The sequence below is a fragment of the Nerophis ophidion genome, linkage group LG05 (genome assembly GCF_033978795.1).
Source record: "Nerophis ophidion isolate RoL-2023_Sa linkage group LG05, RoL_Noph_v1.0, whole genome shotgun sequence".
NCBI lineage: Eukaryota > Metazoa > Chordata > Actinopteri > Syngnathiformes > Syngnathidae > Nerophis > Nerophis ophidion.
In genome coordinates, this window is record NC_084615.1 from 30,004,434 (window position 1) to 30,030,718 (window position 26,285).

Sequence of the window (26,285 nt, forward strand, 5' to 3'; positions counted from 1 at the left end):
CTTTTTGCAAGCCCTGTCCGTGCAGACCACAACAGCAGACCTTCATCTACCTTCAGGTTCGTCCCAATCTTCTGAAGTTACTGATGGATCACTTTTTTAAATCATTTTTTTCAATCTTCACAGTCTCCACGCACAAAGTTTTGATGTCTCAGAATCCAGGCCAACCTCAGGGTCTCACCTATCTCCCTTAGAACACGTGAGTGACCTCTCAACCGCATCCTTCCACATCCAACACACTGATAATGTAATGCAGGGGTGTTAAAAGAACGGCTCTTGTGGGCCGGATCAGGCCGGCGAACAGGTTTTATCCGGCCCGCAAGATGATTTTAGGACGACAAAAATTAGCTGAAATTTTTGAATGAAAGAAACTGCTCTTCTAAATATGTCCACTGGATGTCGCAATAGCAATTATTTGTATCTCCCCTACCGCAGGAGTGCGTATGACTTCAGAGTGGGCGGAGCCTGGTTAATACAGAGCAGTGTTTTTCAACCACTGTGCCCCTGTGTGCCGTGAGATATTGTCTAGTGTGCCGTGGGAAATGATGCAACTTCACCTAATTGGTCCAAAAAATATTTTTTGCAAATCAATAATTATAATCTGCAAATAATGTGCCGTCTAGTGTCTGTGCTGTACAGAGCTTGGCAGGGTAACCAAGTAACACTCCATATCAGTCGGTCGCAGGATGTAGTTCATTGCTTTGTGGAAGTCTGAACGCATTGAGGATGGTTTGTCGTGATCCCAATATGCAGAGCACAGCAGGAGACAGAGTGAAGGTAAAACGGTAAGTGATACTTAAACCAAAAATGAACCAAAGGAAAAGGCAATGAAGCATAGGGATGTCTATGCAAAACAAAAGTAAAACTGAACTGGCTACAAAGTAAAGAAAAACAGAATGCTGGACGACAGCAAAGACTTACAGTGTGTCCGTACATGACATGACAATCAACAATGTCTGCACAAAGAAGGATAGCGTCCGCACAACTGAAATAGTCGTGTTTGCCAATAGAAAGTAGGTCAGGCAATAGCACTCAAAGGAAGACATGAAGCTGCTACAGGAAAACACCAACAAAACAGGAAATGCCACCAAAATAACAGCGCAAGACAGGAACTAAAGCACTACACACAGGAAAACAACCACAAGTTTGAAAAAAAAAAAAGACAACCTTGTGGAGTTTAATTTTTTAACGTTTCTGCTGGTGGTGTGCCTCTGTATTTTTTCCAATGAAAAAAATGTGCCTTGGCTCAAAAAAGTAAAAAAAAACACTGAGATAGAGGACTGGGGACACATCTGTGCGCACATAAATATGCTGAAATAACATGTATCCCCTTCTAACTTCATGTGTGATTCATGAAATGAGTCCCAAGTTCACAGGTTTTGTTGTAGATGATGCTACATATGTACATAATAAACCACATGCTGTTACTACATCAGTTGAGGAAAATGAGGAAATTACATTAATAACATGCTGTAATTGGATTTTGATATTACTATTTATTTACATCTTCTGAGATATTAAAATTTTACACCAATGAGAGCATTTTAAAACTCTGCCACCTATTTGACCAATGAACACCACGATGAACATCGTTTATTCAGAAATGATAAATCAGGACAAATGAAGACTACTACGAGCAGCAACATGTATGTGTGTGTAGGGGCTTCACGGTGGCAGAGGGGTTAGTTCGTCTGCCTCACAATACGAAGTTCCTGCAGTCCTGGGTTTAAATCCAGGCTCGGGATCTTTCTGTGTGGAGTTTGCATGTTCTCCCCGTGAATGCGTGGGTTCCCTCTGGGTACTCCGGCTTCCTCCCACCTCCAAAAACATGCACCTGGGGATAGGTTGATTGGCAACACTAAATTGGCCCTAGTGTGTGAATGTGAGTGTGAATGTTGTCTGTCTATCTGTGTTGGCCCTGCGATGAGGTGGCGACTTGTCCAGGGTGTACCCCGCCTTCCGCCCAATTGCAGCTGAGATAGGCGCCAGCGCCCCCCGCGACCCCAAAAGGGAATAAGCGGTTGAAAATGGTTGGATGGATTTGTATGTGTTCAGATTTTGCTTGTTCTATTTTTAAAAAAAGAGAACAATCTGAAGTTGTCTTTATTTTTCAGTTATCACGACATGATTTTACCAATCTATTCCCTTTTGGGAAAAATTTTTCCTCTGTGTGGCCCCTGAGCTAAAATGAGTTTGATACCCCTGGTGTAATGTGTTTGGTTCTAAAACAGAAGTCCAGGTCTGCAATTCCCAGTAAGGATGAGATTTCGAAGTCCTTTCCCAAACCTCCCATTGAATCAGTGGACAAAAACCGGGGAATGACGGGGACACGGGCGCGTCTTCTCAGGGCAACGTCTCTCACCATTTTACCTCCTCTTGCTGGACATGCAGAAGGTATGCAAACATGTTGACCTTAACTTTACAACGAGCTATTTTTGCTTCGTCTCATCTCTTTTGTTTTTAAGCACAAGAACGATTAAAACCAGGTGTGTCGAAAAAGCTACCGCCACCGCAGTCTTTGTTTTCTGGAGACCACAACAAAGTCTACAATGTTCCCCATAAACCTGGTCCACGCCGAACTCAAAGTGAAAGGTATTTAATTCAATACCAGTTCTACAAGTAAAACTATTTCCATGATTGGAGCACATACAATTGGTTCCTGGGATTAAAGGCCTCACCTTTTCCTCTCCAAACATATTGTGGCCAAGCAGTTAAATTTTTGTTTCATCAGACCATAGAACTTTCCTCTAGAACAGGGGTAGGGAACCTATGGCTCGCGAGCCAGATGTGGCTCTTTTGATGACTGCACCCGGCTCTCGGATAAATCTTAGCTGACATTACTTAACACAATAAGTAATGAATAATTCCACTTGTAACTACAGTGTTAAAAATGATGTTCAAAATATAAAACATTTTCATGCATTTTTAATCCATCCATCCGTTTTCTACCGCACCTGTTCAAGAAGTTGCGTTAATGGTAAGAAGTTATTTATTTATTATTGGTTAGTGTGGGGCTTGCCCTCTAGGGGGTTCTTCAGACCATCAAGTACCGACATGAGAGCCTGTTTCAGGGTTAAATTATTGTTTTATTTTTCAAAAAGTCTCTCAGTTGCTTTCCAGCAATTGTTTTTTTCTACTTCGTTCTCGCTCGCGCTCTGGCTTCAGCCTCAACTCCATCTCTCCTCCTGGCTGCTGCTTATAACAGAGCGAAAGGTGATTAGATAACAAGGCCCAGATGGGCCGTCTACGCACCTGTCGCTGATTTCGAGCCCGATCCTGGCAACACCCCGCTTCACTGCAGGCCCGCAGGCCACGCCCCCTCCACAGTTAGCTTCAGAATAACAATGTTATTACAAAGAATAAGAGACCTATTATACTCTAGAAATGTTGGTCTTACTTAAAAATGCACGTGTTTAGTTGTGTTCAGTGTTTAAAAAAAATGTTATATGGCTCTTACAGAAATACATTTAAAAATATTTGGCTTTCTTGGCTCTCTCAGCCAAAAAGGTTCCCGACCCCTGCTCTAGAAGGTATTTTCTTTGTCCATGGGATGTCAGATGAAACAAAAATTTAACTGTTTGGCCACAATACCCAGCATTATGTTTGGAGGAGAAAAAGTGAGACCTTTAATCCCAGAAACACCATACCTACCGTCAAGCATGGTGGTGGTAGTATTATGCTCCGGTCCTCTTTTGCTGCCAATGGAACTGGTGCTTTACAAAGTTAACGGGACAAGGATTTCATCCAAATTCTTCAGGACAACCTAAAATCATCAACCCGGAGGTTGGGTCTTGGGCGCAGTTGGGTGTTCCAACAGGACAATGACCCTAAACACACGTCAAAAGTGGAAAATAAATGGCTAAATCAGGCTGTAATTAAGGTTTTAGAATGCCTTCACAAAGTTCTGACTTAAACTATAATTTGAGAACATGCGGACAATGCTGAAGAAACCAGTGACTGCAACGAATGAACTTCCTGAGGTAGAAGATTATACATAGTATATTAGTATTATTGAAAAAGTAAAACATTGTATTTACTCTTCACTTCATTTTCCAACTTGGTTCATTATACCGTTGAGCGCTGACACTTCACATGCATTTTTTATATTGTTGCCAGAAAACCAACACATTTAGCTGAACTGCACCAATTTTGTCAAGAAGAGTGGTCAAAAATTCAACCAGAAGCTTGTGGATGGCTACCAAAAGCGCTTTATTGCAGTGAAACTTGCCAGGGGAAATGTAACCAAATATTAACATTGCTGTATGTATACTTTTGACCCAGCACATTTGGTCACATTTTCAGTAGACCCATAATAAATTCATAAAAGAACCCAACTTCATGAATGTTTTTTGTGACGAAGAAATATGTGCTTCAATCATTCTATAACAAAAATATAAGAGTTTTAGAAATAATTGGAAACTCAAGACAGCCATGACATTATGTTCTTTGCAAGTGTATGTAAACTTTTGACCACATCTGCAGGTCCAAAAGCTTATCTATTAGATTAGGATCTGTATAAGACCAAACCCAGACCTAAGGCCCAAGACAGAGATGAGGTCATTTTTCCTGGTGCGATAGGGATTCTGGATATCTGGTGGCTGCAACTAATATCTTTAAAAAAAAAAAAGAAAAGAAAACAGTAATCAGGTTTATTTTGGCTGTCCCAGCTCATAAATATGATGTTATGTAACCAGCCTGTTTGTGTCTCCTGGTGTTTACAGCAGACTAATACAGCCCAATGATGATCCAGGAGTCACAACCTCAAAGGGTGGACCGGAATTTACAACAGGTTTGTGAGGATGATCTGATTATTACTTTTCTGCTACAACAAATACAAAAAACACAACGCAACTCTTAATCTACAAAGGGTAGATGTGACGGATGCGACAGCGGAGTAAGTTATGGCGACGAATTAACTTCCTGAGGTAGAAGACTGAAAACAGTGTAACGGACATAGTATATTAGTATTATTGAAAAAGTAAAACATTTTATATACTCTTCACTTCATTTTCCAACTTGGTTCATTATACCGTTGAGCGCGTTAGCATTTGTTGTGACTTGCCTCTGATATAATATTGTAGAAGAAGTAGCAGGTCAAACCACTGCTCATTTAACCCTACAGCGATTTGGTTGCGCTTAATTTTTTTATATTATATTTTATTATATTAAGTCTTCCATTCACGTTCACTGTTCACCTACAAGGCCACCATGTGTATGTGCTCGCAAAGGATGCAAACACCTCATTGTGTGTTTTTAATTTGTGTTAAGAGTGTTTTTATGTGTTTTAGGAGTCTTTTTATGTGTTTTAGGAGTCTTTTTACGTATTTTAGGAGTCTTATTACGTGTTTTACGAGTCTTGTTAAGTGTTTTAGAAGTAATTTATGTTTTAGATGTCACTGTGCATCTCTTAGGAGTCATTTTATGTGTTTTAGAGTCATTTTAATGTTTTAGAAGTTGTTTGTTGTGTTTAGGGAGTCATTTTAAATGTTTTACTAGTCATCATAATGTGTTACGTCATTTTACGCATTTGTGTTTTGCACAAGAGGTAGAATGTTTCACTCCGTGTTTTCTGGAATCAGGCCTGGGCAATTATTTTGACTCGCGGCCAAATTTAGAGGAAACATGTTTCTGGGGGCCGGTATATCGGATTTTTAGGAACACTAATACAGACTTCACAATAATGTCTGACTGAATGCTAAAAACGTTATGACGGACCCCCTAAAAAAACAATGGAATTTTAAATTTTTTTACTGAATGAGACACCCAGAATGTACATGAAAATAAGGTATGTGTGATTTACACTATAAACTATGAACGATAAAACACGGAATATTGACAACATATGAGCGTCACACCCCCTCTCGATCGACATATTTTACAATCAAGCGAAACCCAAGAAAAATGCAACAAACAGCGAATATGAACGCGAAAAAGCAAAAAAACGCACCTACATTCTGATATATCCGCTATATCTAAGCTTTAGAACTTTGTTGTAAAAATCTCCTTCCGCGTCTGTCCCTGACACCTGCATTTCAGGCTGGCCGCAATGGAAACACTCTGTGGAAACACTCACCACCAACACTGCTTGGTGCCTCGTCTGAGCTGCTGTGACTTAGATTACCATAGTAACTAATTACAAACCCTGTTTCCATATAAGTTGGGAAATTGTGTTAGATGTAAATATATACGGAATTCAATGATTTGCAAATCATTTTCAACCCATATTTAGTTGAATATGCTACAAAGACAACATATTTGATGTTCAAAATGATAAACACTTTTTTTTTTGCAATTAATCATTACCTTTAGAATTTGATGCCAGCAACACGTGACAAAGAAGTTGGGAAAGGTGGCAATAAATACTGATAAAGTTGAGGAATGCTCATCAAACACTTATTTGGAACATCCCACAGGTGTGCAGGCTAATTGGGAACAGGAGGGTGCCATGATTGGGTATAAAAACAGCTTCCCGAAAAATGCTCAGTCTTTCACAAGAAAGGATGGGGCAAGGTACACCCCTTTGTCCACAACTGCGTGAGCAAATAGTCAAAACAGATTAAGAACAACGTTTCTCAAAGTGCAATTGCAAGAAATTTAGGGATTTCAACATCTATGGTCCATTTTATCATCAAAAGGTTCAGAGAATCTGGAGAAATCACGCCACGTAAGCGGCATGGCTGGAAACCAACATTGAATGACAGTGACCTTCGATCCCTCAGATGGCACTGTATCAAAAACCGACCTCAATCTCTAAATGATATCACCACATGGGCTCAGGAACACTTCAGAAAGCCACTGTCACTATATACAGTTTGTTGCTACATCTGTAAGTGCACGTTAAAGCTCTACTATGCAAAGCGAAAGCCATTTATCAACAACAGCCAGAAACGCCACCGGCTTCTCTGGGCCCGAGATCATCTAAGATGGACTGATGCAAATTGGAAAAGTGTTCTGTGGTCTGACGAGTCCACATTTCAAATTTTTGGGGGAAATATTCGACATCGTGTCATCCGGACGAAAGGGGAAGCAAACCATCCAGACTGTTATCGACGCAAAGTTCAAAAGCCCGCATCTGTGATGGGGGTGCATTAGTGCCCAAGGCATTGGTTACTTTCACATCTGTGAAGGCACTATTAATGCTGAAAGTTACATACAGGTTTTGGAACAACATATGCTGCCATCTAAGCGCCGTCTTTTTCATGGATGCCCCTGCTTATTTCAGAAAGACAATGCCAAGCCACATTTAGCACGTGTTACAACAGCGTGGCTTCGTAAAAAATGAGTGCGGGTACTTTTCTGGCCCACCTGCAGTCCAGACCTGTCTCCCATCAAAAATGTGTGGCGCATTATGAAGCGTAAAATACGACAGCGGAGACCCCGGACTGTTGAACGACTGAAGCTCTACATAAAACAAGAATGAGAAAGAATTCCACTTTCAAAGCTTCAACAATTAGTTTCCTCAGTTCCCAAACGTTTATTGAGTGTTGTTAAAAGAAAAGGTGATGTAACACAGTGGTGAACATGCCCTTTCCCAACTACTTTGGCACGTTTTGCAGCCATGAAATTCTAAGTTAATTATTATTTGTAAAAAAATAAAGTTTATGAGTTTGAACATCAAATATCTTTTCTTTGTAGTGCATTCAATTGAATATGGGTTGAAAAGGATTTGCTATGTTTGTCATTGTTTTCCGTTTATTTTTACATTTAACACAATTTCCCAACTCATATGGAAACGGGGTTTGTATATACAGTATATATATATATCTAAGTATTTATATATGTATGTATGTATGTACAGTGGGGCAAAAAAGTATTTAGTCAGCCACCGATTGTGCAAGTTCTCCCACTTAAAATGATGGCAGAGGTCTGTAATTTTCATCATGGGTACACTTCAACTGTGAGAGACAGAATGTGAAAAAAATCCAGGAATTCCCATTGTAAGAATTCTAAGGAATGTATTTGTAAATTTTAGTTGAAAATAAGTATTTGTTCACTTCAAACAAGGAAGATCTCTGGCTCTCACAGACCTGTAACTTCTTCTTTAAGAAGCTCTTCTGTCCTCCACTCGTTACCTGTATTAATGGAACCTGCTTGAACTCGTTATCCGTATAAAAGACACCTTTCCACAGCCTCAAACAGTCAGACTCCAAACTCCACTATGGCCAAGACCAAAGAGCTGTCGAAGGACACCAGGAAAATAATTGTAGACATGCACCAGACTGGGAAGAGTGAATCTACAATAGGCAAGCAGCTTGGTGTTAAAAAAATTAACTGTGGGAGCAATTTTTAGAAAATGGAAGACATACAAGACCACTGATAATCTCCCTCGATCTGGGGCTCCACGCAAGATCTCAACCCGTGGGGTCAAAATGATCATGAAAACGCTGAGCAAAAATTCCAGAACCACACGGGGGGACCTGGTGAATGACCTGCAGAGAGCTGAGACCAAAGTAACAAAGGTTACCATCAGTAACGCACGACCCCGACAGGGAATCAAATCCTGCAGTGCCAGGCGTGTCCCCCTGCTTAAGCCAGTGCATGTCCAGGCCCGTCTGAAGTTTGCCAGAGAGCACATGGATGATACAGCAGAGGGTTGGGAGAATGTCATGTGGTCAGATTAAAGCAAAATACAACTTTTTGGTATAAACTCCACTCGTCGTGTTTGGAGGAAGAAGAGTACTGAGTTGCATCCCAAGAACACCACACCTACTGTGAAGCATGGGGGGTGGAAACATCATGCTTTGGGGATGTTTTTCTGCTAAGGGGACAGGACGACTGATCTGTGTTAAGGAAAGAATGAATGGGGCCATGTATCATGAGATTTTGAGCCAAAACCTCCTTCCATCAGTGAGAACTTTGAAAGGGTGACGAAATACTTATATTCCACCATAATTTACAAATAAATTCTTTAAAATTCCTACAATGTGAATTCCTAGATTTTTTTTTCACATTCTGTCTCTCACAGTTGAAGTGTATCTATGATAAAAACTACAGACCTCTGTCATCATTTTAAGTGGGAGAACTTGCACAATCGGTGGCTGACTAAATACTTTTTTGCCCCACTGTGTGTATATATATATATATATATATATATATATATATATATATATATATATGTGTGTGTATACATATATGTACATATATAAATGTGTATATGTATATATGTGTATATATAGTATATATATATACACTATATATATACATATATATATATATGTGTGTATACATATATGTACATATATAAATGTGTATATGTATGTATATGTATATATATATATATATATATATGTATATATATGTATACACATGCCTTGCGATGAGGTGGCGACTTGTCCAGGGTGTACCCAGCCTTCCGCTCGATTGTAGCTGAGATAGGCACCAGCGCCCCCCGTGACCCCAAAGGGAATAAGCGGTAGAAAATGGATGGATGGAATTTAGTTTTCATGCTGCCTACTAACAAGCAGCGTTGTCTTTCTGCTTTTCAGATTTGTGCGATGGAAAGAAGAACACAAGCACAGATGTAGAATCTAAGTGGGATAGGATAGCGCCTCTTCTCCAGCAGATAAAAGCTGCAGCTGCATGTGGTAAGAGAAACAAAAAGTGATATTGAGGTCAAATGGATAACTCTGGAACTTTTTTTATGAGGTTTACCTCAACCCCCAGTTGATCTCATCAGTGAAGAAGTTCCCCCAAAGAGAGCAACACTCTTTTCAAAAGAGAAACTAAATAATTTAACCTTTGGATATAATTTCTATATTTATTTAAATCCCCTTCCATTTCATATTAGTATTTTAAGATCTCTGTTAAATGTGTTAAAGGTGTCTTCTACCAAATGCGGCAAACTTTGATACCGCAGTCAGGCAAGCAGCCTTAGGAATTCTTATTTTAACCTCAACAAAAAAAACTGGTCTCACTTTTTTTCTTCCTCTGCATTCACATTGGAGCCATGAAATTGTGCAGCTCTGTTAAAGTTTACTAGAAAGGGGAGGATGTTCTTGTAACGCAATACTGTTGTTTTTTTCACTTTTGTCTACATAGATTTATGCTTAGTAGAAACATATTTTCAATGCAATCCCCCAGGCTGCTCTGAGACCTCCCTGGAGCATCTGTGCAACTTGTGCATCAGTCTCCATGACACCTTGGCAGAGGCCGGCATGCTGGGCCATTATGGCTGCAAGAAGCGCTCCACTGTGTTGCGGACGCTGTTTGGGCTCATTGACCTCAACTCTTCGCGGCTCGATCTTCATGTCGCCGAGCTCTGCCTCGCCGTGAGTCCTCAAAGTTCTCAATTCGGATGCTTATTAACAAAAGTGTGTGTATTTTTGCTGTGGCATCTTTTTTTGTAGTTGTGTGTCAGTGGGAACAATCTGCTCAACATCTGTAAGCTTGTCTTCCAAATTAGTCGCAATGAAGAAAATGACGTTCTCTTCCAGGACAGTTCAGTCATAGGTGAATGCAATTCTGTCTTATGAGCGCACCACATGGTTGTTAACTGTGGCTGGTTCCTTTCCGTTTAGACCTGCTGCTCGGGATGCTGCTTCGCGAGGAGGTGTCTGCTTCTGGAGAAGCGTTGTTTTACTGTGTCGGCACGCTTAAGTTTCTCTCAGGAAACGCTGCGATTGTACGCCGATTGTTGGACAAAAACTGTATGAGAGTGGCACAGAAGTTCATAAAAAAACTCTGCAGAGTTGAGGACGCTTACTTCAAAATGGCCAGACACATCTTTGTACAGGTGCGTGCTCTGATGTTATTGCAATGCTGCCCACAGCCACAAGGGGTCGTAATTGGCAACCATTTAAGCCAGGGGTTTGATTGATTGAGTTATTGAAACTTTTATTAGTAGATTGCACAGTTCAGTACATATTCCGTACAATTGACCACTAAATGGTAACACCCGAATAAGTTTTTCAACTTGTTTAAGTCGGGGTCCACGTTAATCAATTCATGGTACAAATATATACTATCAGCATAACACAGTCATCACACAGGTTAATCATCATAGTATATACATTGAATTATTTACATTATTTACAATCCGGGGGGTGGGATGAGGAGCTTTGGTTGATATCAGTACTTCAGTCATCAACAATTGCGTCAACAGAGAAATGGACATTGAAACAGTGTAGGTCTTACTTGGTAGGATATGTACAGCTAGCAGAGAACATGGTGAGTTCAGATAGCATAAGAACGAGTATATACATTAGAAATACATTTGGATAAGAACAAGTATATACATTAGAAATACATTTGATTATTTACATTAGGTTATTTACAATCCGGGGAGATGGGATGTGAATGGAGGAGGGTATTAGTAAAGGGTTGAAGTTGCCTGGAGGTGTTGTTTTAAAGCGGTTTTGAAGGAAGGGTGACCAAACCTATGTTTACCTTGGGAATACATACTTAAAAATCAAATGATGCAGGGCCATTTTTATATTTTTCATTTTGTAAATCAATTCGATGTGCTAAGGTATATTTGAATAAATAAATAGCCTGTATGTCAGCTTTGTTTAATACTAGCAGTACCATTTAAACTTTTTTCCGTTATATTACAACATTTTGCCCCTTTTCCCCCCAGTTTTGTGGTTACTGCTTTATTTTTATAAGAAATTGTATTTTTACCATGAGATGCAGGCCACAATGGCCTCCAGGCTGCACTCTGATTACCCCCATATTCAAGCCAACACACACCAATCATGTAATATTGTATTATACATGTTTTTTTGGCTCAAGCAAATTTTCCCAATATTATTGCGTTTGTGTTTACATCCCATACAATGCATAGTTTGGCGGCTTCATACCAGAAATATACCCTTGGCTACTTGTATCATACCCCAAAATGATTGATGTGGACCACAGAAGTTGGCCCCACCAAACATCTTTAGTTTTGCCATGTGGCACAGCTCTTTACACTAACAAATGAAGAAACATTATTTTTTTATATACTTATATTACTTAATTGTAGACCATTGCAGATACAATTAAGTCAAAGTATTTGGGCATTGATTTAGCCTTGACTACAATGAATATCAAATAATGGGGTCACATGTGGTCCTTGCTAACCTCCGCTGTCTGAATTTTGACCTTTTTAGCTGACTGCCACCATGAGGAACCTTGCTGATCACCCTGAGGCCCGCTCGCTCTTCGTCTCCTACTCGCTGATGTCACAGCTTTGCTTGGTGCTGCAGCGCCATAGCCAGGACCAAGATGTCTGCACCAATGTTTCTAGAATCTTCAGGTAGCACTCATTTGATAGAAAGAACTGGGCCCACGTGTGTTCGTTATGAGACAATGTGCTTATTGCGGTGCTTTCTCCTCATCAGTAAACTCTCCTCTTATGCGGAGGGTCGCCTCTCACTGGCTGAGACCCCAGACTGTTACCAACTATTTTTAGAACTCTTGAGCAAGCATCACCAAAAACAGGTGAGTCGGTGGGTGTCCTCACATCCAAAAAACATGTGACCGATACAGCTGCTGTGTCTTTTGGCCAAGCGAGAAACTGTTTATCAGGAAATCCTTGCTTTGGCTCACGAGTGACAGTTTGTACAAAAAGAAGTTGAAAGAGTGGTGTGTAACTTTTGACATCGCGTTACATCTCCATCATCAATCTAAATGAAACAAAGAAAAAGAAAAAATACGAAGTGAGGGGTTATTTTGATTTTATAGCAACAAATAAGGGAGCTGCACTAAATTTCCTGTTTACTATTTGGCTTGTTGACCAGAGTTGTTTCATAATCCTTTCTTATTCATTTAAAATATATATTTTTTAATCATGTGCATATATATACATATATAATATATATTATACATTTATATATTATTTTATCTATTTGTATGTTAATAGTAAATATATAAATATGTATGTATGTGTATGTACATATTCCATTGCTTTCCTCCTCTCCAAGGTTCTCATAGTCATTATTGTCACCGATGTCCCACTGGGTGTGAGTTTTCCTTGCCCTTATGTGGGCCTACCGAGGATGTCGTAGTGGTTTGTGCAGCCCTTTGAGACACTAGTGATTTAGGGCTATATAAGTAAACATTGATTGATTGATATATATGTATATAAATGTGTATATATACATATATGATATATATTATACATGTATATATTATTTTATATATTTGTATATTAGTAGTAAATATATATATATATATATGTATGTATGTGTACATATATATGTATATCTATATTATAAATACTGTGTGTATATATATATATATATATATATATATATATATATATATATGTATATATATATATATAATCATATATATATATATATATATATATATATATATATATATATGTATATATATATATATATAATCTTGATTGGATTATCCAGAGAATAGTGCTTGATACCGTGGTGGAGCGCAATATGTAGGTGTGGGAAAAATCACAAGACTACTTCATCTCTACAGAACTGTTTCATGAGGGGTTCCCTCAATCATCCCTCAATCATCTCCTGATGATTGAGGGAACCCCTCATGAAACAGTCTGTAGAGATGAAGTAGTCTTGTGATTTTTCCCACACCTACATATACATATATATATATATATATATATATATATATATATATATATATATATATATATATATATATATATATATATATATATATATATGGGTTAAAGTACCAATGATTGTCACACACACACTAGTTGTGGTGAAATTATCCTCTGTATTTGACCCTATACCCTTTTATCACCCCCTGGGAGGTGAGGGGCGCCGTGAACAGCAACGGCGGTCGTACCCGGTTATCATTTTGGTCATTTAACCCCCAATTCCAACCCTTGATGCTGATAAAATATATACTCATATTATATATATATCATATAAAATATATATTATATAATACTCAAATATATTTTCTTGGGGACATTTTATGAGGTGGCGACTTGCCCATGGTGTCAATACAGCTAGTGATTGTGCCACACACTCAATTAGGCGACATTTACCCATTAATTAGGCGACATTTACCTATCATTAGCTACTACTATTGCAGCAGCCAATGGGAAAATGTGTTAGTGGTTTTTACATATAACTAATACACCAAAAAAAATCTATTAGTAGTGGAGAAGTTCAGTGAAACCTGCCTCAGTCGGTCGGGTTTACGGTTTTTCTTCTACTGAAAAGTGCTCGCATTAGCCAACGTGGACATATAAGATCGATCCCTTATGTTGACATAAAATGTGATTCAAAGAGTTAATTCCTTTTAAAAATGGTCTTTTTATGTTGACATGTGGTTTAGTATGTTGTGACTTTGTCAATTCAGCAGATGACCTTTATGAATCAATAACAGTTTACAAGTGCATTGTCAATACAGGTAGTGAGTGTGCCACACTTACTGGGGCATCACTTACCCATCAATAGTTTGCAGTTTCTTAGCTTAAACAGATGAGCTTCAGCAGTGTTCCTGTTTTCTTTTCCATCGAGTTGTTTGTGTACAGCGTGTCCAAGCACATTTGTCAAGAAGTGTTGACATCTATTAATCCAGATAAGATGACCCAGCCAAGAAGTATCCAAAAAGTACAATAATAGAACAAATGTGGGCCCCTCCCTTGAGTATGCTAGGGGGATAACACTTTCACATACACACTCCTGACAACACAGTTTGTCCTCTCCTCTTACCTGTCACTGCACGCTTATGTGACTGAGAATTATGTGTTGCCATATGACACAAACATCAGCACGGGGGCACGAAGTGGACGTGCAAGTAGTTAACAGTCGCCCCCTTTGAGAAGTATGAGATAATTTGGTACACCTGAGCAAAGGAAAGCAGGTCGAAAGTAGCGCGACTCGACATTCTGCTATTAATGTACTTTTAGTTCACAACAGTAGGTACACTTGAACAATTTAGACTTAGACTTCGACAAACTTTAATGATCCACAAGGGAAATTGTTCCACACAGTAGCTCAGTTACAAAGGATGGAAAGTGTAAGGATGGAAAGGACAATGTAGGTGTAAAATACACCAAAATTGTACCGTAGTAGCATATATGTAATATTTACATAATATATGTACAGTATATTATATATACTGTTATATTATGATAGATTATATCATATATAAAATATATAACAATTACCATGCACAATATTACAGTAAATGTAACAGCTTACATAACATATTTATCATATGTTATGTAAGAATTGTGCCTTGAGAAAGATAGTATGGCTCCGTTTTGATTAAAACTACATCCAAACTGCCTTTTCGATCATCTCAGTTTACGTGTATCCCAATTGTTATCTCTACTCTTAGAATTTGGTATCAATTTAAATGCACTTTTGGACTCCGAGGATTATCTAACGACAGCCCCATTCCTAATAACTATCTATTTCTTCCTCCAAACACGGATAAAGCCTTTTCCCTGTGGCAGAGCTCAGGCCTGGTAAGATTAAGTGACCTTAATATTAAGCAATGTCTTCGCTAGCTTCAGTGAACTATGTGAAAAGTTAAATTTCCCTAACTCTCACCTAATTCGTTATTTTCAAATCCGTTTGCTAAATTACATAACAGCTCTTTTCCAAGTAGTCCACCTCAATCTGTAATAGACTCACTTTTGGAGATCCCCATAAATCAGAAAGGCATCATTTCAAAAATGTGTATCCTAATTCCCCATCTTAAAGAGACATCTTTTGACAGAATCAGAAAAGACTGAGAAACAGAATTTGGTAACGTTTTGGATGACAATGTCGGGAAATCTGAATTGATACAAATAAATGATAGCACATTTGTTCAAAGCTTAATCTACTACAGTTTAAGGATGTTCATCACATACATTTTACTCACTCTAAACTTTCCAATATTGCAAATACAAACCCCGTTTCCATATGAGTTGGGAAATTGTGTTAGATGTAAATATAAACGGAATACAATGATTTGCAAATCATTTTCAACCCATATTCAGTTGAATATGCTACAAAGACAACATATTTGATGTTCAGACTGATAAATATTTTATTTGTGTGAAAATAATCATTAACTTTAGAATTTGATGCCAGCAACACGTGACAAAGAAGTTGGGAAAGGTGGCAATAAATACTGATAAAGTTGAGGAATGCTCATCAAACACTTATTTGGAACATCCCATCCCCCGCTAATTGGGAACAGGTGGGTGCCATGATTGGGTATAAAAACAGCTTCCCAAAAAATGCTCAGTCTTTCACAAGAAAGGATGGGGCGAGGTACACCCCTTTGTCCACAACTTCGTGAGCAAATAGTCAAACAGTTTAGGAACAGCGTTTCTCAAAGTGCAACTGCAAGAAATTTAAGGATTTCAACATATATGGCCATTAATATTATCAAAAGGTTCAGAGAATCTGGAGAAATCACTCCACATAAGCGGCATGGCCGGAAACCAACATTGAATGATAGTGACCTTCGATCCCTCAGACGGCACTGTATCAAAAACCGACATCAATCTCTAAAGGATATCACCACATGGGCTCAGAAATACTTCAGAAAACCACTGTCACTAAATACAGTTTGTCGCTACAACTGTAAGTGTAAGTTAAAGCTCTACATAATATACATAATGTCATGGCTGTCTTGAGTTTCCAATAATTTCTACGACTCTTATTTTTTTGTTATAGAGTGATTGGTTCACATACTTGTTGGTCACAAAAAAAATTCAAGTAGTTTGTTTCTTTTATGAATTTATTATGGGTCTACTGAAAATGTGACCAAATCTGCCGGATCAAAAGTATAGATACAGCAACATACATTATCAATTTTGGTAATGTAGAAAAGTTACAATCAAATCAAATTAGCTTCATGGCATGGCCTCTTAACTTCATGTGAGTAATTATGATTGACAACATCTGTTGTCTTCTCTGGGCCCATTTAATTAGGGCTCATGTGAGGCAGTCATTACACCCGGTTACAAAGGCGACAATGGGAAAATCAAAGGAACTCAGCACAGATCTGAAAAAAATGAATCATTGACTTATACATGACTTGAAGCCATTTCAAAGCAGCTTAAGGTCCCAAAGCAACCCTGCAGACAATTGTTCGTAAGTATAAAGTGCATAGCAATGTTTGGTCAGTGCCACGATCAGGGAGAAAACACAAGCTATCACCGGCTACTAATAGGAAATTGTTCAGGATGATCAAGAGTCAACCGAGAACCACCAAAAATCAGGTCTGCAATGAATTGGAAGCTGCTGGAACACAGATGTCAGTGTCCACAGTCAAGCGTGTTTTGCATCGCCATGGACTGAGAGGCTACCATGCAAGAAGGAAGCCCTTGCTCCAGAAGCGACACCTTAAGGCTCTTCCAAGGTTTGCTGCTGATCACATGGACAAAGTTAAGACCTTCTTGGAAGGAAGTTCTGTGGTCAGATGAAACAAAAATTGAGCTGTTTGGCCACAATACCCAGCAATGTGTTTGGATAATCTCAGGAACACCAAGCCTTCTGCCAAAAATGGTGGTGGTAGTATTATGCTCTGGGCCTGTTTTGCTGCCAATAGAACTGGTGCTTTACAGAGAGTAAATGGGACAATGAAAAAGGAGTATTACCTCCAATTTCTTCAGGACAACCTGATATCCGGAGATTGGGTGTTGGCTGCAGTTGGGTGTTCCAACAGGACAATGACCCCAAACACACGTCAAAAGTGGTAAAGGAATGGCTAAAGCAGGCTAGAATTAAGGTTTTAGAATGGCCTTCCCAAAGTCCTGACTCAAACTACATTTTAAGAACATGCAGACAATGCTGAAGAAACAAGTCAATTTCAGAAAACCAACAAATTTAGCTGAACTGCACCAATTCTGTCAAGGGTAGTGGTCAAGAATTCTGCCAGAAGCTTGTGGATGGCTACCAAAAGCGCCTTATTGCAGTGAAACCTTCCAAGGGACATGTAAGCAAATATTAACATTGCTGTATGTATACTTTTGACCCAGCAGATTTGGTCACATTTTCAGTAGACCCATAGTACATTCATAAAAGAACCAAACTTCATGAATGTTTTTTGTGACCAACAAGTAAGTGCTCCAATCACTCTATCATAAAAAAAAACAAGAGTTGTGGAAATTATTGGAAACTCCAGACAGCCATGACATTATGTTCTTTATGTAAACCTTCGACCACTACTCTACTCTACATGTAATCAATGTCAACTGACTCATGCAAACATGACACGCATATTCTGGTCCTTTCCATGTCTGAAAGCCCACTGGATTAATATTTTTGAAACATCTTGCGGATGCACTAAATTTTAAGTTGACGCTTTGTGCAGAATTGGCTATTTCTGGAATTCCACCAAACTATCAAAACAATTCAAACAAAACAAAACTGTGTTTTTTCAGTACCTGTATTATGATTTCCCTAATAAATATTATTTGAAAAATTACGAGACAGGTATTCATTCAACAAGGTGTTTATTACTGGAGTCCTAGTTTGTAATGGTGTAGATGCCTAACGACCTGACAGTTAACCATAGTGCATCCCCTCTCTCCCACAGGACCTGGTCGTGCGACTGCTGTTCACGCTGGGCAATCTCACCTCCAAGAGTGACGAGGCGCGGCAGAAGCTCTTCCGCTGCGAGGCGTGTGCGGACACCCTCTTGCGGCTGTACGACGACTACCAGCTGAGGGAGGACTCGCCGCAACCCACGGCTGCCAGCGCACGGGATGGCGAGGATGTGCTGGTGAAGCTTGTCCGGGTGCTGGCCAACATGTGCATCCATCCTGATGTGGGCGCCGCGCTGGCCAGCAACACAAACTGCATCCAGCTGCTGATGGAGACCCTAGGTCAGTGTTCATTCCGTTGACTAATCATTCTCCTCTTAGTTATGTAAATGGTAAATAGGTTGTACTTGTATAGCGCTTTTTTACCTTCAAGGTACTCGAAGTGCTTTGACACTATTTCCACATTCACCACAAGTTTGCGAGCAAGTAGATATGATCAAAATAATGTCAATCTTAACGGAGAAAATGAGGATGCAGTCACGTGATCACGTAGAGGTCACAACTACAGATCCCTTCCCCACCAACAACAATGTGAATCATGCATACCCTGTGAGAGCCAACAATGATTTACTTTGTGAAAAATTGTGATCCAGAACCTTATATTTTTGAGTCTGAATACAAAGAGGATGATCTAAAAGTTATAGAAGTTCTGTTAAACAAAACTAACTTTAGTGAAACACTAAGCATATATATATATATATATATATATATATATATATATATATATATATATATATTAGTGACATGATGTTCATGGCTAGTGAGGCACTGACTCCATCACAATCAGATTTATAAACATATGAACCCTATAGGGTATCTTATTCACCATTTTATTGGCAGCAGTTAACGGGTTATGTTTAAAAGCTCATACCAGCATTCTTCCCTGCTTGGCACTCAGCATCAAGGGTTGGAATTGGGGGTTAAATCACCAAAAATGATTCCCGGCCACTGCTGCTCACTGCTCCCCTCACCTCCCAGGGGGTGAACAAGATGATGGGTCAAATGCAGAGGACAAATTTCACCACACCTAGTGTGTGTGTGACAATCATTGGTAATTTAACTTAATGTAGCAGGTACTTGAGCTAGTATAGTATAAATAAATTACACTTATTATTATCATTATTAGCGATATTACTGCTAACATTAACAATCTCAAATAATCACATGTATGTACAAAATAACAAACACGACAGTACACAGTGTTGTCACTATGACAGGTGTAACCGGGCTCCAGCGTTAGTGTTCATTCATTATCTTTACTGTAGCATAAAAAAATGCAGATGGCCTTAAAACGCTACAACACTCAGTCACCATATTTAGGTAGCCAAAATAAAGACTCGACATACATATAAATTCAATCGGATCAGAAACATTGGAGGAAACAGGATTAAAAACCGATGCTAACCGCCCATAGAAAATACATGGGTACGGCTAGTAGCTACTATTAGCAAACGAATTCACTTACTCGGCTTAATATCTCAACATCGACACACTCTTTCGTCGCAACTCGGCCCTGATGGTCGGCACCTATAAGTTTACAATTAGTTGTAAATGCTGGACGGTTGTTTTTTACGATATGCAGGCAAACGACAACTTTAAAACATACCGGCTTCAGATGTCCCCAGGCCTAGCCGAGTAGTGCAAGAATGATCTCTGGGATCACTAGCGCCCTCTACCACCAGGAGGCCGAAGAACAGGTGCCTCACACAGTGCGAACTTCGCAGCCGTTTTATGATTACCCAGCACAACAAATACGTTACACACATACAGTTGTTGACCAAATACACTGTACATTATATACCTCAGCTAACGAAACTATGGAAATGTTTAATATAATTCATATAGCAATACGGTCTCACTGCACAGCAGGCCAGCAGTTAGCTGAGTCATTGCGCAATCCATGGTGACGGGGAGGCTCAGCTGGCTGTGACTCACCGCAAGTAATTCTCAGTATTTTAACGGCAAATGTGAAAATTAAGCGATTTTGAAAAAATAATAATTTAAAACTGGTGAAGTTAAATAAAAAATAACTTCATAGTATAATCACTGGATACATATAACAATATACATTTTTTTTTTCTTTTTACATTTTTTTGTTTCCATGATGGCAGGTGAGGCCCCGCCTCCAGGTATATATGTTTATATATATGTACATATATATGTATATATATGTATATGTTTTTATATATATATATATATATATATATATATATGTTTTTATATATATATATATATATATGTGTGTGTATGTGTATGTACGTATATGTGTATATATGTATGTATGTATATGTGTATATATGTATGTATGTATATGTGTATGTATGTGTATGTATATATATGTGTATATATGTATGTATGTATATGTGTATGTATGTATGTATATGTGTATATATGTATGTATATGTGTATTTATGTATATGTGTATGTATGTATATATATATATATCCCTGCAATGAGGTGGCGACTTGTCCAGGGTATACCCCGCCTTCTGCCCGATTGTAGCTGAAATAGCTGATACGCGGTAGAAAATGTATATATATATATATATATATATATACAGTCAAGAAAATAAGTATTTGAACTCCCTGCTATTTTGCAAGTTCTCCCACTTAGGAGTCTGCAATTTTCACGGTAGGTGCATGTCCAATGTATGAGGGATAACCTAAAAAGAAAAATCCAAAAATCACAATCTATGATTTTTATAACAATTTATTTGTGTGATAAAGCTGAAAATAAGTATTTGAACACCAACATTAATATTTGGTAGAGTAGCCTTTGTTTGCAATTACAGAGGTCAAACGTTTCCTGTAGTTCTTCACCAGGTTTGCACAGACTGCAGGAGGGATTTTGGCCCACTCCTCCACACAGATCTTCTCTAGATCAGTCAGGTTTCTGGGCTGTCGTTGAGTAACACAGACTTTCAGCTGCCTCCAAAGATTTTCAATTGGATTTAGGTCTGGAGACCGGCTAGGCCACTCCAGAACCTTGATATGGTTCCTACAAAGCCACTTCTTGGTTTTCCTGGCTGTGTGCTTTGCGTCATGGTCATGTTGGAAGATCCAACCACGACTCATCTTCAATGATCTGACTGAGGGAAGGATGATTTTGGCCAAAATTTCACAATACATGGCTGCAGTCATCCTCTCCTTAATACAGTACAGTCGTCCTGTCCCATGAGCAGAAAAACACCCCCAAAGCATGATGCTACCACCCCCATGCTTCACAGTAGGGATGGTGTTCTTGGGATGGTACGCATCATTCTTTTTCCTTCAAACACACATAGTGGAATTATGACCAAAATGGTCAATTTTTGGTCTCATCTGTCCACAAAACTTTCTCTCATGACTCCTCTGGATCATCCAAAGGGTCATTGGAAAACTTAAGACGGGCCTTAACATGTGCTGGTTTAAGCAGGGGAACCTTCCGTGCCATGCATGATTTCAAACCATGTCGTCTTAGTGTATTACCAACAGTGACCATGGAAACAGTGGTCCCAGCTCTTTTCAGGTCATTGACCAAGTCCTGCCGTGTAGTCCTGGGCTGATTCCTCACCTAATTTAGCATCATTGAGACCCCACGAGGTGATATCTTGCATGGGGCTCCACTCCGATTGAGATTGACCGTCATGTTTAGCTTTTACCATTTTCTAATGATTGCTCCAACAGTGGACCTTTTTTCACCAAGCTGCTTGGCAATTTCTCTGTAGCCCTTTCCATCCTTGTGGAGTTGTATAATTTTGTCTCTGGTGTCTTTGGACAGCTGTTTGCTCTTAGCCATGCTGAATGTTTGGGTCATACTGATTGTATGGGGTGGACAGGTGTCTTTATGCAGCTAACGACCTCACACAGGTGCATCTGATTCAGGATAATACATTGGAGTGGAGGAGGACTTTTAAAGGCGGACTAAGCGGTCTTTGAGGGTCAGAATTCTAACTGATAGACAGGTGTTCAAATACTTATTTTCAGCTGTATCACACAAATAAGTTGTTAAAAAATCTTAGATTGTGATTTCTGGATTTTTCTTTTTAAGTTATCTCTCATACAGTGGACATGCACCTTAAAAATTTCAGACCCCTCCATGATTTCTAAGTGGGAGAACTTGCAAAATAGCAGGGTGTTCAAATACTTATTTTCTTGACTATATATATATAATTCACACACACATTCACACACTGATGGCGGGAGCTGCCATGCAACGCCCTAACCACGACCCATCAAGAGCAGGGGTGAAGTGTCTTGCTCGAGGACACAATGGACATGACTAAGTTGGTAGAAAGTGGATATTGAACCAGGAACCCTCAGTTTGCTAGCACAGCCACTCTGCCAACCACACCAGGCTGTCCCCCAGTTATCGTCAACAACCTATTTTCCTGAAAAAAAGACGATAACAAATCAAAACAAAAGCGCGTTGACTAAGACAAATACAAAATTAATGGATATTTCACACAATTAATAAAAACAAGACGAAAGTCATATTTCATTTAGTTTTGTAGATGGGCGGGACAACTTTGGGATATAGCCAATCACAGCTCTTTAACAGCATGGATATGAAAGAGGGGCTGGGAGTTAATTGCAAAGAAGAGCCAATTAGATGTTTTTTCTTGTTAAAGTTAAAGTACCAATGATTATCACACACACTAGGTGTGGCGAAATTATGCTCTGCATTTGACCCATCACTCTTGATCACCCCCTGGGAGGGGAGGGGAGCAGTGGGCAGCAGCGGTGGCCACCCGGGACTCATTTTCGGTGATTTAACCCCCAATTCCAACCCTTGATGCTGAGTGCCAAGCAGGGAGGGAATAGGTCCCATTTTTATAGTCTTTGGTATGACTCGGCCCTTGTTTGAACTCACAACCTTACCTAAGGAAGTTGGATTTCTCACCGCCAAAACCAAAATGTACAGTTAAACTTGTTCCACATTGTCATATGTGTACACCTGGGAGACACATTTAATTTTTGATGCTAGGCGAGTCTTGATCGTGACATCTACGCAACTAAGTTAAAGCTATTTCTATCTACCGTATTTACAAAAAAAATGATCCAGTCATTTTTTCTGCCTCAAAGAATTTTTCATGTTCATTTAATGGTAAATTTAAATGCATGACAACTTTTGTTGTGGTCCCAAGCGCTTACGTCACACACACAGTATAAAGAAAGGATGTTTCTAGAGATAATGGCTTTTTTGCCGATATCCGATATTCCGATATTGTCCAACTCTTAATTACCGACACCGATTTATACAGTCATGGAATTAACTTATTATTGTGCCTAATTTTGTTGTGATGCCCCGCTGGATGCATTAAACAATTTAACAAGGTTTTCCAAAATAAATCAACTCAAGTTATGGAAGAAAATGCCAACATGGCACTGCCATATTTATTATTGAAGTAACAAAGTGCATTATTTTTTTAAATATGCCTCAAAAAACAGCAGCTTGAAATTTGGGACATGCTCTCCCAGAGAGAGCATGAGGAGGTTGAGGTGGGCAGGGTGTAGTGGGGGTGTATATTGTAGCTTACCGGAAGAGTTGGTGCCGCAAGGGGTTCTGGCTTTTTTTTCTGCTGTGTCTGTTGTGTTACGGTGCGGATGTTCTCCAGAAATATGTTTGTCATTCTTGTTTGGTGTGGGTTCACAGTGTGGCGCATATTTGTAACAGTGTTAAAGTTTTTTATACGGCCACCCTCAGTGTGACCTGTATGGCTGTTGATCAAATATGCATTGCATTCACTTGTGTGTGTCAAAAGCCACAGATGTTATGTGACTGGGCCGGCACGCACTGCTTTAAGTTTTTTTGGCGCTTTGTACTTCTCCCTACGTCCGTGTACACAGCGGCATTTTAAAAAGTCATAAATTGTACTTTTTGAAACCGGTACTGATCATTTTGAAACCGATACCGATAATTTCCGATATTACATTACAAAGCATTTATCGGCTAATAATATTGGCAGTCCGATATTATCGGACATCTCTAGATGTTTCCTATTTATTTATTTGAGGCGGCCACTTTTTAACAAATGAAATGCTTCAGTCCCCCTTGTTAGCGTTAGAAAATAAATGGATAAATTTGCCACGCCACATATTTGTGTTTACGTTTTCCAGTTGTCCCGCTTCAACTAAATCAGTAGTTTTTAACCTTGTTGGAGGTACCAAACCTCACCAGTTTCATATACGCATTCACCGAACCTTTCTGTAGTGAAAAAAAAAAGAAAAAAAGTTTCAAATTCAAGACAAAGTTATGTTTTTTTTTTACTGGTGCACAAACTGAACCGTGCATGAGCATCACCTTGTTCAAAGAACAAAACCAACACAGTGCATGAACTCACAACTAATTGCACACCTGCAAATCAGATGGAACATTAGAGGGAACATTCTTTTGGGGTATCCATAATAAAGCTGATAGGGAGAAGTTTTTATTTACACGATGAGTCGGGTGTGTGTTGACCTCCGCGGTGGAGGCTCCGCCGAACCCCTGAGGCCAACTCACCGAACCCCTAGGGTTCGATCGAACCCAGGTTAAGAACCTTTTAACTAAATTATGATGAAAGCATGCCTTGTAACTCGATCGGTCTCACAACACACATACACACCTGCATTGCCAGAGGCATTGTGTAAAAAAAATCTGAAAAACTGCCTGTAAGATATTTATTGGCATTGACATGTTGAGCGACATATTACTGAGCATAATATCATGCTAATTTTAAGTTAAACAAATGCTTTGCAGGTTATCTAAAAAAAGGTACAGTACAGGCCAAAAGTTTGGACACACCTTCTTTAATTTCATAACTAATTTGTCACTGAAGGCATCAAAACTATGAATGGAATGTGGAGTTATGTACTTAACAAAAACATGTGAAATAACTGAAAACATGGTTAGTGTCCGCCCTGAGATGGCTAGGTCATGAGTTCAAACCCTGAGTCATCCCAAAGACTATAAAAATGGGACCCATTACCTCTCTGCTTGGCACTCTGCATCAAGACTTGGAATTGGGGGTTAAATCACCAAAATGATTCCCGGGCGCGGCCACCGCTGCTGCTCACTGCTCCCCTCACCCCCTAGGGGGCGGAACCAGGGGGATGGGTCAAATGCACAGCTAGTGTGTGTGTGACTATCAGTGGTTATTTAACTTTATATTCTAGTTTCTTCAAAATAACCACCCTTTGCTTTAATTATTGCTTTGCACACTCTTGGCATTCTCTCGATGAGCTTTAAGCACGCCTGTGAAGTATACAAAAAAATTTAGGCGATAACCTCTTCAAGCTCATCGAGAGAATGCCAAGAGTGTGCGAAAAAGTAGCAAAGGGTGGCTATTTTGAAGAAACTACAGTATAGAACATGTTTTCAGTTATTTCACCTTTTTTTTTTAAGAACATAACTCCACATGCGTTCATTCATATGTTTGATGCCTTCAGTGAAAATCTACAATGTAAATAGTCATGAAAATAAAGAGAACTAATTGAATGAGGTGTGTCCAAACTTTTGGCCTGTACTTGACTTTCAAATAAACTTTGAAGAGGCCCTATCTTCTATACTTTATATTTTAGTCGACAAATTTACTGTAATTTTAGCTGACCAAAATGTGATGTAATTTTGTTGGCTAAAACTAGACTAAAACTAAATCAATTTAGATGACTAATATTTGACAAAAGTACATTTTTGTCAAAAGACTATATTTGAAAGTAAATTAAAAAGTGTTGTCAAAATGAACACTGCACGAGGTGAAACGCAGTGTTGAGTTGCCACTATCAAAACATAACACATTAAGTCAGTGATGTCACAGCAGGAAGCAGCTGCTTAAAAAAAATGAGAGGCAACCACT

At 39.1% G+C, this 26,285-nt stretch overlaps 1 protein-coding gene across 1 annotated transcript in view; it reads left to right on the forward strand.

Annotated features, from left to right (window-relative positions):
- The first annotated feature begins 2,315 nt into the window (after positions 1-2,315).
- The window catches only part of armc2 (armadillo repeat containing 2), a 33,715-nt gene continuing 9,745 nt past the window's right edge, over positions 2,316-26,285 (forward strand). Inside the window, exons 1-10 of the mRNA XM_061902149.1 lie at positions 2,316-2,391; positions 2,463-2,589; positions 4,719-4,786; positions 9,483-9,581; positions 10,078-10,265; positions 10,344-10,446; positions 10,515-10,729; positions 12,087-12,232; positions 12,318-12,417; positions 18,463-18,751. Of these exons, the coding sequence (XP_061758133.1) occupies positions 2,316-2,391; positions 2,463-2,589; positions 4,719-4,786; positions 9,483-9,581; positions 10,078-10,265; positions 10,344-10,446; positions 10,515-10,729; positions 12,087-12,232; positions 12,318-12,417; positions 18,463-18,751 (1,411 nt within the window). The remainder of the gene's footprint in view (positions 2,392-2,462; positions 2,590-4,718; positions 4,787-9,482; positions 9,582-10,077; positions 10,266-10,343; positions 10,447-10,514; positions 10,730-12,086; positions 12,233-12,317; positions 12,418-18,462; positions 18,752-26,285) is intronic.